The following is an 18,028-nucleotide window of genomic DNA, read 5'->3' as shown; positions in this document are numbered from 1 at the left end:
TATTACATTCATGTGGTAAAGGAAAACAAAACAATAAGTATAAAAATACACTAATACATTTTAAACAAATAACTGCTTTTCAGACTAAAATGAATGTGTAACAAGACTTATTTTTTATGATTTATTGAAGTTTTAATGTAATTAAGTAGTCATTATTGTTTCAAACAAACAGATGTTGTTTTTTAAGTAGGTTCTTAACTAAGTTAATATATAAATCGATAGAAATTAATTTTTAAAATATTGTTTTACAACCAAAAACCAAAAGATAACTAAAAATAATAATTATAATAATGATAACAAAATGTGAACATCAATATTTGATCATTGTTGTTATTAAAATAATATTATATAGAAGTTGAATCAATTAATACAATCTTAATTTTATATTATAAATTATAATCATACTATGACCTACTAAATACATCACAGCACAATTTTTTTTTTACAAATTATTCTCGTTCAGAACGATTCAAAATAAAAATTCAAGAGAAAAATATATTTTATGATTTACTAAGTAACTTTTGCTCTTAGTTTAAATGTATAGAAGCATATTTTATAGATGAAGTACTGACATTGAGTAGTAGCACCAAATGAGATAACTAGATTAAGTATGAGACAAAGTCTATATGACTGTCGAATTTGTGACTTACAATATGCAATTATGTCACTTTGTTGTCTTAGAAACATTATCAGGTTGTAAAAAAAAAATCCAGTTAAGTACTAACATGAAAACGGTGAGTTATGACTAGGTATGTAACTTAAAAAAAATATATATTTTTTTAAATAATTATTTTTATCATTCATGACAACGATAGTGTAGACGGTTTGGTATCCGACTTCAGATTGGTGTCTGGACGAGTTGTGTCTTTTTCAGTTTTTCGGATTTCCTTAGAATCTGGGCGACTCTCCTATGGAAATAAAAATAAATCAAAATTTGATTTAAAAGGAATTTTTTTGTGTGTTATGGAAAAATATTGTAGATAATACTTACATTGAGCTGATTAGGAGTCTGTTTTGCCTGCAAGCGGTTTTGCACAATTTTTAAATGCTTGACAATGTAGTCTTCATCTGGTGCCATCAGATGGGCCTTTTGTAAGCAAGTTTCTGCCTCTTTCAATAGGCCACGTTCAACGTACACCACGCATAGATTGTGCATCCCTTGCGTATTATCTGGATCTAGTTGTAGTATCCTCTGATAACACTACAAAGATGACAAAAAAGTTTGAAAAGGTCAAGCTTTAGGTTGGAGCGGTCCAACGGTGAACACTTACGTTTTCAGCTGCGTCTAGATCTTTGATGTTGTTGATATATATGTCACCTAGCAATATCAGAGCCTTGACATGGTCTGGATGGAATCTAACTAGCTGGTTGAGGAACGGGGCTGCCTGCAGTGGCCTGTGATCGTCGGCCAACAGCAAAGCCAGGTTGAACAGAGCGGCCCTGAAATCCTCTTTAATGAGGATCGCCTGACGGAACCAATGTTCCGCCGCTGGTACGTCTCCTTCGTCCATAGCAAGCATGCCTAGGTTGAAAAACACCCGTTCGTTCTTTTGGCCCTAAAATCATAAAATATAAAAATATTACACCGGCATTTTTTGGTTTCTAAAATTAATGCGTACGTTTGACAGGAGCCTGAGAAGTCTCTTCTCAGCAAGTTTTCTCAAGTTTGCTTGCCCTAATTCTTGGAGCAGTATGGCTGAGTTGAGCAACGCTTGTTCGTGGTCTGGATCGAATTCCAGAGCTTTGTCTAAGTAAGCCAACGCTTGTGAATGTTTACCCTGTTCCAATAACACGACGCCCAGCTGAAATAATATAAGCAGGTTAAAAATGATGTTTTTTAGAAATTTTTCCTACATGGGTCTATGATAGATACTCAGTACTCACATTGTAGTAAATGTCTGGGTTGTCGGTGTCGTAGAATAAAGCTCGTTCGTACACTTCTTGCGCCTCTTTTGTTCGGTTGAGCTTGAGCAAAACGTCGCCGCGGTTTATGTATGCTTGTGTATAATCAGACCGCATGCTGATGGCCTGCCGGTATAGCATGTCTGCCTCTTCCAGACGTGTCTGGTTTTTAGCAATTAGATTTGCCAAGTTCAGTAGGACGTTTAGATGGTTAGGAGCTATACGAGCTTGGTACGATTCACCAGGTTTGGCTTTAGGGAGCAATGATTTGGCCTATGAATAAACATAGAAGTAAATTTAATCATAGAAATCATTTTAAATATTGAATTCTTTATGTTACGTTACTTACTTCTAAGTAAGCGTCTTCGGCTTCTTTGTACATTTTTAGATGGTTATACGTACGACCGACATTTATGTGAGCGCCAATATCATCGTGTTGAACACTGAAAGAAAGAGAAAAAAATAAATCACGTTTTAATTATAAATCGACGTAATTGTGATAGAAGTGATTCTAATCCATTATAAATAAATAATGATGATTTATCTAAAGTTTGCTTAATATATTTTATATAATTTCATTATTAAAAGTAATTTTTTTGTTTATAAAACATAATTATTAATATTATAGTATGTTTACAAGTGTAAAAATATTATGCTAATAATTATTGATATTATATTATTCATGTAAATATGATTTTGAAAATTGTAGTTATAATTTAAAAGTTTATCGAAAATTATTTTTTTGTATACATTTTTTCAACACTTATTTAAAATTAACTTAATAGAACATATTTTTTTGCTTTAATGAAAAAGTTCAATATCAAACCAGAAATGATTTATTTAAAAGTGTCATAAGAAATATTGTTGATTTTTATTACATATTTATTAATAATTGAATACAATTAACAATTTCGAAAATTTTTATGAATGGTTTACATTTTAAAAATAATTTCGTGGCACCCCAGTCAGGAACCATTTTACTATAGAGTATAGACATTTGGAACTCACCTGACAGCTTTGTGAAAGTATGCAAGAGCTTCTTGGAATCGATTCTCGGCTTCCAAGGCGTGTCCGACGTTGTTGTATAGTTTGGCATTTAGCTTATTCACTTTCAACCCAGAGGTAAATATCGCGTATTCGGACGACCAGTCCCAGTTTCTCGTATAAGTTTTCACTACGTGAGTGACCATAATAATGGCGACGGCTGTCAAAATCAATCGGGATTTGCTGTGGAACAAAATGTTAGTGAGCTGATCGTCGGTCGTAATGAACCCATCAAAGTATCTTACCATTTATCGATGATGAGTCCCAAACCGTAAGCAACAAGCATACAAAATCCCATTGATGGCATGTACAAGACACGTTCTGCTACCACGAATCCAACAGGAAAGAACATGTTCGATGCGGGGAGAAATGGCAGAACGGTCAATCCCAAACTCTGAAACAGTCAAAGTATTGTAGTACTTAGATCTATAGATTTTTAAGCGTTAATTTAATTTGATTTGTTCTAAAGTTTTTTAAAAACTTTTTACATTCAATAACATCATATAGAAATGTACCTATAATATAAATTGGAATATTTAGAAAATAAATCGACCTAGCAATTTTAAACTTTTTATAATTGGCGTGTTCTGGAATTACGAGTATAAAATGGGATTGAAAAGTGGACCGTAAGACGATTTAAGTTCACTAAGTAAATATCTCGATAAAAAAAATAACATTTCCTGTGAAAACTGTTACTCGCCAAAAGTATTTGAAGGAAATGAAAAGATTCAATCGATTGTGTTGTATACTATAATTACGACTTCAAAGGAGATATGAAACGAGAATACGAGGATATAAATACAGGTATACGTATATACATATTATTATACGTATTACACCATATTATTATACAGTAGCTATAACATATACATTGATTATAAGTTAAACGGTTTAAATAAATCGATTTAACTTTTTCGCTAAACGAATCGGAAACTCAAGTATTTTTTGACAATTCTGGTCAGCGGAAAGTTCAAGAAATTTATCTATAGATAAACTTAACAATAATAATCGAACGATATGTATTTACCATAATAACAACAATGCGTTTGGTTCGATTCGACGTAGTAAACGCCGTGTACATGAGCGCGATGATCACAGTGTATGTGGCCAATGTTGCTAGGTTTCTGGGATCTGACGTGGATTCGACTAGTGGTATAGTGCCCATGGTCCAGTCACAGCACAAGTCGCACGGGAATATCAGTAACCAAGCATTAACGCTCACCAAATAGTTATAGGTCAGTTGTCTTGCAGGCCAATCTGATACACTGGCTGGATTATCAAACCTTTACAATATAATTTTAGTTTGTTAAACACTGTATAATTATGTATATATTATTTATGCCCATAGTTGAATTATATAGTCATGATTGTGTGATTTTATGTTAAACATTAATTAAAATTAATCATAGTATAAAACATATATGTTTATATACTATTATTATTTTTAATTTGGGCTTCTTGATTGAAAACGGATTAGTATTATATGAAGTTATTGGTGCAAAAATGAATATTTTTTTTTGTTTTTAACATAACTAGTAAGGTTATTTATTGAACAAGCATTTTATTTAGATTAATGAGTCAGAAAGAAATGAAAAAATATTTGGAATATTAAATTTTTTAACTTAAATTGTGGTTTTTATGTTTACGACCGATAAAAAATTACTGGATACATTACGTCGATTCTGTAAAAAACAATAAAATATATACATATTAAATATATCCCATGTCAATACATTTGGCCCTCTCAGTTTTAGAGATATTAGGCGAATTTTGAAATGTTTTTTTTTCTATAGTTTTCAATGCACGGAAGTAGTATGTCAATGCCAATAAAATGCACACGCCCATATCCTGTAGGTTTTATTTCGATTTTCATTATAACTCGCGTATATACTATATACATGTATGCGTATTTTTATTATTATAGATATCAGTTCGAAAATCGATTTATGTCGCATAACTTTACGCTGTAGGCACGGTACATCATACAGTTGATTATACATAAACGACTATGGGAACACGATATATTTTTTTGGTAACGAATGTCGAATTTTGGAAATAGGTTGTCACCCTGTTAAAAAAATGAAAATTCTTCTATCGATTATCATCGGTAGATATTATATAATTATAGATGCTGAGATGTATAGATGTCATTATAGGCATCTTTGTTTATAGCCACAAGCCTAAATCGGCAAAATTATAGGGCCAGCAAATTTTGACCAATATTAATTATTTTTTTTTTTTTTTAGATGAAAATATAACAGGTTTTATAAGTTTATCATGCACATTTGACGATACAATGTATCTTACGTATCGGTTAATATTACGCATTGTTTACACTTGTTATACATATTATAATTTTAAACAATTAAATGTATTTATTTATTATTTTTTAAGCACACATATAGTGATACTTTGCTAAGTAAAGCGAGTTTTGATAAAAAAAAAATATTATGTATGAGACACATTTATTACGATACAATGATAATATTATAATAGATTACGTCGACGGATTTGCGACCATATCTTATTTTAAGAGTTTTCTGATGATGACGCCTCTGTACGGTGTGCAGTGTACGCCACTGCACACGGCAATAATTTTATAGTGTTATATAACGATGAAATATACGTATGCACATGTGTCATTACATAATATAGATAATACTGTATTATATCATATCATACCGTGTATAGTATATGTATCGTTTATTGTATACATGAAATATATAGTTGTGTCATTAGTTTATTGTATAATTCAGCCGTACCCCATGAAAAATAACATTCATTAGATAGGTAAAAAATATCAAAGTTGGAGGTAGTTTATCCGACAGTTTGATTAAATATATACAGTAGGTATTACTAATTCTATAAGTAAAATTATAAATAGCAAAAATATATTCTCATATTGAATGTTGTCGCGTATGCAAATAAGTGTGAATAAATTGCAACCCACAGGTAAAAATTACCTAGTAAACACGGGCAGTTTGGAGCCCATGATTTTTAGTCTGAACGCCAGTAGTGCACACGTGGAAAAAAACAGGAACGCCAGCCGTTTGACCGCGTCCGACGGGATAGCCTGTAGAACGCCCAACGGGGCGGAAGCCGTGTTTCCGGTGCCAGTTTTTGGCGAACCACCTCCACCACCGGAGCTTCCACCGCTGGTGGCCGACTGGCTATTCACGGCCACGGACAGTCTGAACGAGTTAAGCAGGTCCTTCGGCCTAATCTGAAAAATTAAAATTCATCTTAAGTATATACTGAGTTCTGACTCTTTTTACAAGCATTCTAAGACATTTATATAGGTTAAATTTGCATGTTGAGTTGTGTGCAATATTAACATTATTCGGGTAAATTTTACATTTAACCAAGTACTCAAGGATAATATCAATTTGATATATTGTTATTACGTAATAACAATAATTATATGAATAATTATATAATAATTATTATATTAATTTATTTTACTAATAGTAATACGATATTAACTATATAAACAGGCAATAGTATAAAATTAATCTATAAATGTTTTGAAAATGCTAACGTGTATATAATATAATATAGTAATGTACAAAAAAGTTTCGATTTCAGGCGAAAAATCAATAAAAAATCAAATTAAAAAAAAACGATATAATTATCGTGGAATAATAAATTTTATTATTATACGGACGATTAGTGTAACGTCACATACGTTAGTAATCCTTATCAAAATTTCATTTTGGATCCAAACAAAACAAAATACACATTAAATATTAAATTTTATAATATGGAATAAAATTAATTTGGAGTTTTAGTCTTTTAAAACAGCTAAATCTATTAAATCTATTCACAAAAGAAAAATGCTGAATAAAAAAAATGCTCTAGACTATTTTAAATTGTTTTAACAAACAAAACTAATTTAATAATTTATTTTGTATACATTTTAAATAGGCATCTTAGTTTGTTTGAATCCATTTGGTAACAATTTACAATTTGATAACGCGTCTAGCGTAGATGCATAATAATTGAGCATATTATAAATAATGAAAAATAAGAAATAAATAATAAAAAAATCAATTATTATTAACATTACCTATTTATTTTTACATGTAAACCTATTATAGTACATAAATACCACAATACTCTTATGAAATTACACATTTCACATCTACATTTGTATTATATTTTGTTTAGCGTAATAATCGTTTGTAATCTAACCCTAACCTTGCAATTCGTAATTTTCCTTAATAATTTTATTATATTGAATATTTTTATCAATTTTTACTATACTTCGAAAGCACGTAGTAGTTACTGTGCATTATTTGTATATGTTTGTGTTAGTGACTTAGTGTTATTATAGATGGCATTTTATCACTTTTTAACAATACTTAATTATTCCTTGTAGGCGCTCAGGCAAAGTCATATATAATCAATAGAACAACTGAACAAAAATTATCTAGATGACCAAAATTAAAAAGGTGGTCCAATACTTTATAATAGTTATTATTAAGGAACGGAATTGTATTAAAACAAGCAATTATAATATTTACATTTAAAATCAAGACGATTACTCCAGTTGAGTTTGAGTCTAAACCATGACATTTTTAATAAATTGACACTAATTTTAGTTTTAAATATTTTTGTAAGTATAAATAAATATATAAAAATATTTCTGTGATTTAACTTAATCTTAAATTTTTTATATAAAATATTATTTTGATTTTTATCGTTAACGAACACAAGGGTAATTTTAAAAATACGCAAATTATGAAAATAAAAAAATAAAACAACAGCGACTGCGGTCAAAAAATAAAAATATTATTAGGTTTATTCATTGAGTTAGGTTAAAACATTTCTTAATGAAACAAACAATAAAAACTTAAACGACGTAAAATTATGTATTTAAGTAATCAAGGTTAATGCTGTTCTAATTAATATCATACTATACTGGAAATATGATTTTTTCTATTCATTTTTAAATTTAATTTTTGTTATTTTAATTTACTAGATATATATATAGCCAAGATTATCACATATTAAAATATCTTAAATATATATTTGAATATTTTTACTTTTATATTAAATTAAAAGCTGTTCCTTATAGTTATTTTATGAATATGATTTGAAGAAGGATTACCGTTACCTATAGAACAATAATGTAAAATTTGTTGTTGGGTTGTTGAATTACGCTGCTCGGGGCGATTTCCTACTGCGGTAATCCCTTAAATACATGCGACTGGGTGTACACGTATAAGTTGTATCTATACAATAGGTACTGTTATCGAGTTACCGTTCGCATACAGGGTGATTCTATAAGTATACCCACCCACATATTTTCCTTTACCTAATGAATCAAATTCTTGAGATTTTTTGTACTATCAAGAAGGAGTATTGTGGCAATATAAGTTTTGGTTTTTCAAATTAGAACCTCTTTTTTTAATATAAATTATTATTAGAGGATCATTTTTTGTTGTTGAACATTTTAATGTATCCAATTCAAAATTCGTAGATTTTCAATTGTCAAAATATTTATTCTAGAGACAAAACTCTAAAATAGATATAATATTGAATATAGTATTTACTATTGATGCCTTCTTAGATTAATCTTAAAAATTATAAATAAGATTAATATTAATTACTAATATTTTCAAATCGCCATAGATCCCATATCTTCAAAACTTATATTATTAGTATACACAGTTTATTAACTCAATATATTATATTCGTTAAAATTTTAATCTTGTTTCGAAGAAATGTTAAGGGAAATTATCCTCTAAATAATTCACAGTATAAAAGAAGGCTTTTAATTTTAAAATCAGAAGTTAGTACATTCACAGTTAATTAGAAATTTTTTTTAAAAAAATTTAAAATTCAATGATATTATATTTAAAAATTCTAAAACACTGAATCATTGAAGAAATCTAAGGGGTAGATAAGCATGCTTGGCGAATCGTTCTGTATACGAATTTTTGTCGCGGGCGGTCAACTATATGGGATGGTCGTGCATAACACACGCACGTCCGTCGTCAGAGGTTTATCACCGAAAACGCGCGTCTATTATTCCCACACGCGCCATTAAGTCCACACGCACGCATGGACACTGCAGTACCTAGTCGTTTCATCCTATGGTGCAGTGTATGGCTGTGTGAGAGGCCCCTTTATATAAATTATTACAATCTGACGGTGAGAAACAATCCGCGAGCGAGACGAGATTCGTGAGGGGAACGACGCAAAGAAAAGAAGATTAAATAAATTTTTATACGCAGACGATATCTTTCTTATTGTTATTACTTTATTTTTTTTCGCTCGTGCCCTTCTATACGCGTGTTTCTTTATCCCCTCCCTCTCACCTCAATCATTGGTATTCCGCATTCGCGTTTCCACTCCTCGGTGTACAATTTAATATTTCGCAAACTTTCGGCGCGCAAATCGAAAGTTTCTGCTGTATATAGTAGTATTCCTCTATCTAAGTATAGGTATAAGGGGTTTTCCGTCTTTCAAAATGTTTTTTTTTTTTTTGCAAGCATGCAGTAGATAACTATAGGTATAACTGCATGGGATCTTTGGGGGGGGGCTTAGCACCACGAATGTATAATGAATAAGTCGCGAAACATTTTTTGTTTAATGGGGTACACAATTTTAAATACAAACATGTAGCCAGAATATTTTTTTTTAATTTTGACAAATGCTTAGATTTGTTTTACTATTAAAGGGGGTCCATACTAGGTAGTACAAATGTGAAGGGGAAATTCCCACTCAGATTATTAAAGTGAAAATATAGGGGCCTCATTATCCATCACTACAACATTTTGGTTCTATAGTTGTACATATGATAATTACCAGTAGGTACTAACAACTAAACGTTCGCAAACAACGCTTTCGGAAACTACGACAACAGAACATTTGACAGAAAAGACATCATCTGTGTATTAAGATAATTTGTATGGTGGTGGATGCATATTGATCGTACTATACATTTTTCTAGTCCGGATAAATATGGTGTTTGCGCGCAGAAACGGGTAAAAAACTGCTTGAATTATGGGATACGCATATGTGTCAAGTTTAAGGGATTTTCAATATTGATAATGTTATCAACGTGCGTGACGAATTGTCATCCAAGGGGCTGTCGAATAACGTGTAAAAAACACGTCCTAACGATTTTTTTCACAAACGAAATTAAAAAAAAAATTGACAGCAAAAACCAGCATAAAATTAACGCTTTTTCCAATTCAGTTTTACTATATCTTTTTATTTTTATTTTTCGCTCGCACACGTTTGATATGGTGTACATATATATATTTGTTTTATTGTATATACGAGTGATTTATTGTTTTTGGCATAAACTTGTACCACGAGCATCGGTAGTAAAGCATTCAAAAATATATTTTGGCCACTGAAATACTATTTCGGGAGCCTTTTTTTGTTCAGTATTATTTATTGATATCTTTATAATTTGTTCCGATTTTATTGGTGATTGAATAATAGTAATAATAATAATAATAATAATAATAAAAGAGTTTAATGGTTCACGCACCGTGATTAAAAACTAAAACAACGGGTATAAAATATTTTAAAAGCGTTCTCGAGTAACGTCTAAAAGTAACAAAAAAATAAATAAATAAATAATAATAATAATTCTTATCGGCACAAAAATATTATTAAAAGATAAAACCTTTTATTTTTTTACATTATACACCAAGAAATATAAATATATATGTGTGTGTATATAAGTATGTTACTGAACTGTATGAGATGTATTTTGAATGAATTTTATTAGACTTTTCACGGGCCCCCAAGACCACGGCTTTATTATTATTATTATAATTCATTTTTTCTTTTCTGCCACGCGTTAGCCAATCGAAAATACGAGTATATAATATATTTCCCGCATTGTAACGAATTCAGTAGAATAAATGTTGCCATCTTTACTCTAAACCCTAAGGAAATCTGTTCAGAAATGTATTTCCCATCTTTGTGTAAACCCTATAAATCTTATCACGCTGTAGTTTCACCTTCTGAGTAAACGACGAATTTTCACTCGGTTTACACAATATGCATAAATGTTTTGACCTACATATGTAAAAGTCAGATTTGCGTACGAGCGCGATTGGTTTATTATTCGAGTGAATTTAAGTGCGACTAGTAAGTCTGCGATGGGATAGATGCCAACACACATCACACACAAACTTGACATTTGGCAAAGAGCCGTTTTAAAACAGCAAAGGTCTTTTTGTCATTTTAATGAACATTTGTATCACGGGATATTTGTCTCACCGACGCGACAAAATCCGTGTTTTATTTTACTCTTAAGAGGACGTAGTACTCGCATGTGTTGTCTCCGTCTTACATACGCGAGACAGCAAATTTTCGTTCACCAGTTTCAATATTGTGCTGTTAGTTTTGATATTAGAGTGAACTGACCTATTATAAAATTTAAAGGTAAGATTATTATCCAAGGCCTCACGTAGCTTTTTATTGATATTATTTTTATATAAGTTATGATCTTTTAGAAACTGTACATTTTAAAATGTTCATAACTTACTTAAAAGACAGACTTAAGTTGTACTTAGAAGACAACACATGTGGGTACTACGTCCTATTAATATTATTATTGTTCATGTTACCTTGAATATTGTTCTACACACGACCGTAACACATTTGCCTACCTCAAGTGCCGTGTCCGCAACTATTGTAAATATTTTAATATTTATATTGTACGTTATTAAACTACAGTACACATAATATTATAATACTACATTTGTGGTAAAAAGTTTTGAAACTAATTAAATGTAATATAGTAATATAATAACATAACAAAAAACAAAGAGTTCTAGAAAAGCTTGAATTAATCAAGCAAACACATTGACCACACTAACGTGTATTCTATACAAGGATATGTTCCTAAATTATTTATTCAAATTCTGATTATTGAAATGTATATTTTTCATTTGACCATTTTTACAAATTATTAATACTTATAAATTAATAATACAATAAATTAATCCATAACATTATCAAATCGCCATAGCCTAAATATCTTTCAAGCCCATTATCATGAACCTATTATCTTATTAGTACATAATGTTAAATAACTCAAAAACTATTCATTCTAATTTTGATTCTGCAATTTTTATAAAAAAATATCCGCTAAATAATTTAGTTTACAAGAAAAAGGGGAGAAATTATTTGAAAGTAGGAGTTTGTATCTCTACAGGACACGCCTGAATATTTTGAATAACTTAATTATTAAAAAAAGGGGGTGAGTATTTTAGGTGGATCACTCTGTATACATTTTTCTAAATGTTATTGCTCGTTTGAAACGTATTTTTAAATAGCATTATACAAAATTTGTGTATGTTTTTTTAATATATTATAATTGAATTCAGTAGAACAAACAATTTTGTTTCGCAAGTATAAAAAATATATAACAAAACAATTATAGAAAATAAGTTACGGGAGGCTTGTAAAGACAAAAGTGTTTCGCGACCGTGCCGTACTTAAGACGAGGCTACCGTTGAGCGATTGATTCGATTTTAAATTATTTTTTCTCATAAACGATAACTCTCGTTAAGGAGTTAGTGAAAATAAATAATAATCATATACATATTAAACAGCCTTATCCGGTACACTCGAATATTAATGATCGTCCGACGAATCGCTGCCGACCTTAATTTCTGTACGAGACCAAGTATTGTAATTAATCACATTATGCACGCACTAGAAAATCAGTTTAACGATTTTAAATTTTTTATATATATATATATATATATATATATGTATAAATAAAATAAAAACTATCTTGTAATAATAATAAAAAAAAAGTAGATTCCGAGAATACGTTTGTTTCACTGTGTTGTGGTAATTTTTTATGTAAATCAGTATACCAAAGGAATTATATTATATAATATGTACTACGTAGTTACATTTGAAATTATACTTGGCATTTTGTCTTAACTATTTATTTTATTGTTCTTGTGACAATATCACATTATTTTTCGGAAGAACAACCACAGCCACCGCCTCCTCAGCTTCACAAACGTTCCGTATAGCTCTCAGATTATTATAACATCAATTATTTGTATCTGCTACTGCTGCGTGTCTTCGAACGTTTTTGGGACGGTGTCACGATAAAATATGTTATAACGTAAATAACGGCGATTAAGTGTGCGGTTTTAAGTAAGGAAATTTATCGAGAAATTAATAAATACAATATATAAAATAATGAACTAATTAATTACGGGATTGATAAAAAAAAAAAAAAATAATAATAACTTAAAACATTTCACTCTCTTCAGTATGTATAAGAACATTAACCAAATTTACTGGTTTTATAATTGCAATTTATAACGTTTAGGCACTGTTTTCGTTTCCGTTATCGTCATTACAGCATCTTTAACAGCATCCAACCATCACGTAACATACGATGGTAATTACTTCAAACATTACGAGACGAACAACGACAAATGGATTTTTTATACAGTAAAAATTGTTTATAATGATGTAATATTGTAATATTATTTTAAAAAAGTCATTATAACTATATGTATCAATTATTAAAAAACATATTATTTATTATAAAAAGTTTGGAGTATTTCTACTTTTTCAAAGGGTTTTTTTAATCTTATATTATTAATAGGCATATACTTTCACATAAGTTGTTTAATATTTTTCTTTATTTTAAATATATTATTGTTACAACCTTCGATTATCATACACTGCGTGCGATAATTAATTTACTATTTACTATTTACAGTTTATCTAAATTTATCAAAAATAAAAATCATTACATTCGTATGGCGCATGGTCTTTATAAAAACGTTATAACAATCAATAAAAAATAGCATATACAACATATAAGTTTAATCAGGATCTTTAATTTAAAACCATTAACATGATAGTTCACTATAAATGATGTCATAGTTTGTTTCTAATGTTTCTATATATATATTGTATATATTAGTTCATAAACGATTCACAGAGGTTGTATAAGAATACTTAACTATGTGACATTTTAATTAAAATAATCTCGACGATGAAAAATAAATGTAATTGTATTATGTTTTTCTGTACGCGTGAGAACATTATTGTCTCACAACTTTTCCGTTTTATAATTTTTCACTACTAGATAATGTAACTACGATCAACAAAATCTTAAATTACCTAACTATTTTAAATAATACACTTATATTGGACGTTCTAAATATCTGATTTATTACAAATACAGTAATTTAATTATTACGTTTATACATAATTATGTCATTAATTATACAATTTAATTAAATCATTTACAAAATACCCAATATTTTACGATTTGTTCATCTTACATGACCCAAACGCCAATCAAAAGTTTTCACAAACTTAAATCAAATCATTTTTTTTTAAACTTTTGATGAATATATTTCCATTTCACTTTGATTTCGAGTTTGACGTATCATCGTAAAACTTTACAAGTTGTTTCAAACATACTTTTAAGTGTAGATGATCAAAATAATATCATTTTAGATCAAAGTGCCTTATGGTATCATATATATTACGTTTAATATATAGGTAATTTTCAAACTAATTAAACGTTTTTATTATATGTCGACAACATATCTAAGAATAAGATTAAAACGGCAAAATTAGTTTTCTACTTAAATGATAGTCGAGTAATTTAGTAACACAATATCTATTAAAACTATTAAAAGGTGTATTATTTGCTTTGGATAACTATTTTTGGTGAAAGGCTATAGACTTGCAGTCTTTTTTCGATTGATCAAAATATTATTTTCTAAATGCATTTTTCGAATAATGGAAAATTTATCCATCGTAATACTAAATAATTAAAATGGTATCAAAACATGCAAAATGATTTGTGTTTATTAATGTCACATTTAAAAAAAAACAAAACGCTTTATTTATTCACATAAACATATCAAACATAACTTACCACGCACAATCAAAATATGTTTATTTGTGTTTCATAGTATAAAGTTGACAAATTAAAGCATTTTACGTATTAAATATTATAATGTATTATATTCTCTCAAAAAATTGTGTTTAAAGTGATTATAAGGTACTATTATATTTTTCATAGATACGTACGATACTCGTGTAAAGTATTAACTATTAATATTACCGGTATACCATCCAAAAAATAACCTTCCACGTCTTATCGCTAACCTAACAATTGATGTGTTTTTGACGATTAAAAATATAAAAACATCGAGTATAATTCATTTCAATAATGCCACCCAGGATGATTATTTATGTCTAAATCAGCGAAAGCGGTAGCCGTGGTGGGTTTAAAAACCACAAAACGAAACTCGGAGGCAAAAGTGTATATTATATACATAAAAATGAAGCGGTAAAAAAATCACATAAAAGCCTCGGGTGAAACGCATTAAAAGGAAATATTGTTACAGAATAAAGCGATATTTATTGCTAAAACGATTCTCAGACCCCAGGCCGAGCTGTTATTGCAATAGTGTGGAGGAGGTCAGAAAATATCGGAATATTATTATAGTGGAAACGTGACTCGTTTCTGGACAATTTAATGGCGTGTAGGCCGCATTTGAACGAGCAGCATAATGTGTGTGTGGAGTGTGAGTGTACGTTAGATCACTGTTTTAAAGTTTAAAGAATATACTTAACCCATTTAACGATAATTTTAAGTACTTTTGGTACTCGAATAATTGATATCGCATATATTAAGCTCGTTGTGGGGTTAACTGGCTGCTGGAGGGTTGAAGGATGGGACTGTGGCGTTTACCGATTTTGTCAAAGCTGCATCGTTTAGATTAACGAATTTATCGAGTCAGAACGGTTTCTCAGAAGTCACGTTTTCGTCAAAGAGCTTGGGCTTTAAGCTTAAGTTAATTTTGTGTACATATAACATTATAATTAAATCCCTCCCACACACACACACACACACATTACATGTCATACATAAGGGTATGGTTCAATTAGTTGAAATTCTCAAAGTGAGCCATTGTAAAATAAAGCGAATAATGATTATAATAAATATAATTAGACATTTGTTAATTTCAATTATAATGATTAATCGAATTTGACAAGTTTTAATTAAACTAAATCAATTGATTCAAATTAAAAATTAAGTATCAAAATAATTAATTTATGCATATATATTTAATACACATTATTAAATATACTATAAACAACAAAATTATATGACTATCAAACGATTGAGTATGCCATTATTTTTGGTCAAACGATTACACACACTTAATATTTTACAAGGAACTCACCATCCACCAAAAAAACTAATAGAATTGAGTTTGAAACTATGTGCAAAATTGTTTTTTACTTGGACACAATTTTTATTTATAATAAATATTTCTGATATGCAATTAGAGATAGACTAGTTACTCAATGTGTTGTAATTAATAACTAGTATTTTAGTTTAAATTTTATTTAAAGTTACTTAATATATTTTGTTTATTTATTCAAGAAAATGATGGCACTACTAAATATTTATTTGTTTGTAGGGTTATTGAGAAAAATGTATCATTTAAGTTATAGCTAAAATGTTAAAGTATTATCACAAAATAATGAACAAATAAAGATATAACATACATTTTAATAGATAATTAAAATATTTATTAAAAAATATATGAAAAAATTTGAGCACGGTATCAAAAAGTTAAACATGGACACAATATTAGAAATATGTTTTTTATGTTTTATTCAACTTGAAAAAAAAAATATTGGCTTATGAAATTTTTCAATGTCATTAGATACAAATATTAATTATATATTAAACGTAATTGTAACTAGGAACTATAATATTTAGTTTCTTAAACATAGAACATCATTAGAATATTTATTTTTAAAATTTCCGATATTTAAATTAACTATGAATAATATAGATCAAATCCAAAATACAATAGAAGAAACAGAAAAATATATAGATGAACTCGAAGATCAGCTTTCTGACTATGAAGATGTTATTGCTGAAAGAGATTATCTTAAATCCGAGCTCACAAAAGGTCAGACAAAATTGGATTATATTAAAATAGAAAAAACAAACATATTAAACGAGTTAATCCGTGAAACCAAAGAATTAAGTTGTAGATATAATATACAAGAAGAAAAATTAACAGGTTTACAAGAAGAAAATAATTGTTTACATTGTGAAAACGAAGAAATACTTAATAAACTAGATGAGCTGCAGATCAATATAAACAAGTTAGATAATATCAATTCAACTCTGTTGGAGAATAAAAAAATACTAGAAAGGCAACTTTCGGAAGCTATGGAGATTACAAACAAGTTAAAAGATAAGAAACAATTAACACAATTGAAACTGCAAGATACAGAACAAGAAATAATATGCACTCAAAACACTATTGCCGAAAAAATAACACAGATAACTGAACTGGAGAAAAATATTAATATTGAGCAAGACCGTTATGAATATTTACAGTCTACAATATGTGAATTAAAAACGAAAAGTGAAAATATTTCCAAGACTTTAAAGGCCAAGAAGGCTGAAATACGATGTAAAGTTAATGAAAAATCGGCCGAATTATGTATACTCAAATTTAAATTAAAAGATAAACAAGCTGAAGAGTTGGAGCAAAAAAATAGAACGATACAATTAAAGAAAGAACTTAACTTATTTAAACAGGAGCATTGTAAAGAGAAATGTAGAATAGATAAGAAAATCGGAGAACTTAGAGTTGAGCTTAAGTCAATTGCTTCAAATCTCAAATTGATTAATTCAAAACTTTGTGATGCACAAATAGAAAGTACAAATCTCAAATGCCAGATAAAAGATCAAAACGAGTCGATTAAACAACTGGATTCAACGAAAGAAATGCTACAACAAGAAGTGAAAAGGATCAAAGAGACTACAGATTCAACGACAGAGATGATAACGGCACAGCTTAAAAAGCATGATAATGATAAAAAAATGTTCGATAGGAAATTAGATTTAAAATTAAAAGAACATTGTGAACTCAAGAAACTAAGTAAAAATCAAACGGAACAATTAACAAAATTGAAGAAAAAGATATTAGACGTTAAGTGTAATTTAGACGGAAAATGTACACCAGATATGTGTACTTAAAATTGTATGGCTAAAGCCTAATTATATTTACCAATAATG

At 29.0% G+C, this 18,028-nt stretch overlaps 1 protein-coding gene across 1 annotated transcript in view; it reads right to left on the bottom strand.

Annotated features, from left to right (window-relative positions):
• Positions 1 to 275: 275 nt before the first annotated feature.
• LOC113548918 (protein O-mannosyl-transferase TMTC3) overlaps positions 276 to 18,028 on the bottom strand; it is a 43,552-nt gene continuing 25,799 nt past the window's right edge. Inside the window, exons 7-16 of the mRNA XM_026950020.1 lie at positions 5,910 to 6,169; positions 3,974 to 4,229; positions 3,192 to 3,340; positions 2,911 to 3,129; positions 2,252 to 2,345; positions 1,885 to 2,175; positions 1,620 to 1,802; positions 1,272 to 1,556; positions 992 to 1,201; positions 276 to 908 (exon numbers count right to left, since the gene is read on the bottom strand). Of these exons, the coding sequence (XP_026805821.1) occupies positions 801 to 908; positions 992 to 1,201; positions 1,272 to 1,556; positions 1,620 to 1,802; positions 1,885 to 2,175; positions 2,252 to 2,345; positions 2,911 to 3,129; positions 3,192 to 3,340; positions 3,974 to 4,229; positions 5,910 to 6,169 (2,055 nt within the window). The 3' untranslated portion in view covers positions 276 to 800. The remainder of the gene's footprint in view (positions 909 to 991; positions 1,202 to 1,271; positions 1,557 to 1,619; positions 1,803 to 1,884; positions 2,176 to 2,251; positions 2,346 to 2,910; positions 3,130 to 3,191; positions 3,341 to 3,973; positions 4,230 to 5,909; positions 6,170 to 18,028) is intronic.

The sequence above is a fragment of the Rhopalosiphum maidis genome, chromosome 1 (assembly GCF_003676215.2).
Source record: "Rhopalosiphum maidis isolate BTI-1 chromosome 1, ASM367621v3, whole genome shotgun sequence".
In the NCBI taxonomy this organism is placed as follows: Eukaryota; Metazoa; Arthropoda; class Insecta; order Hemiptera; family Aphididae; genus Rhopalosiphum; species Rhopalosiphum maidis.
This window is presented reverse-complemented; position numbering and strand designations above follow the sequence as displayed.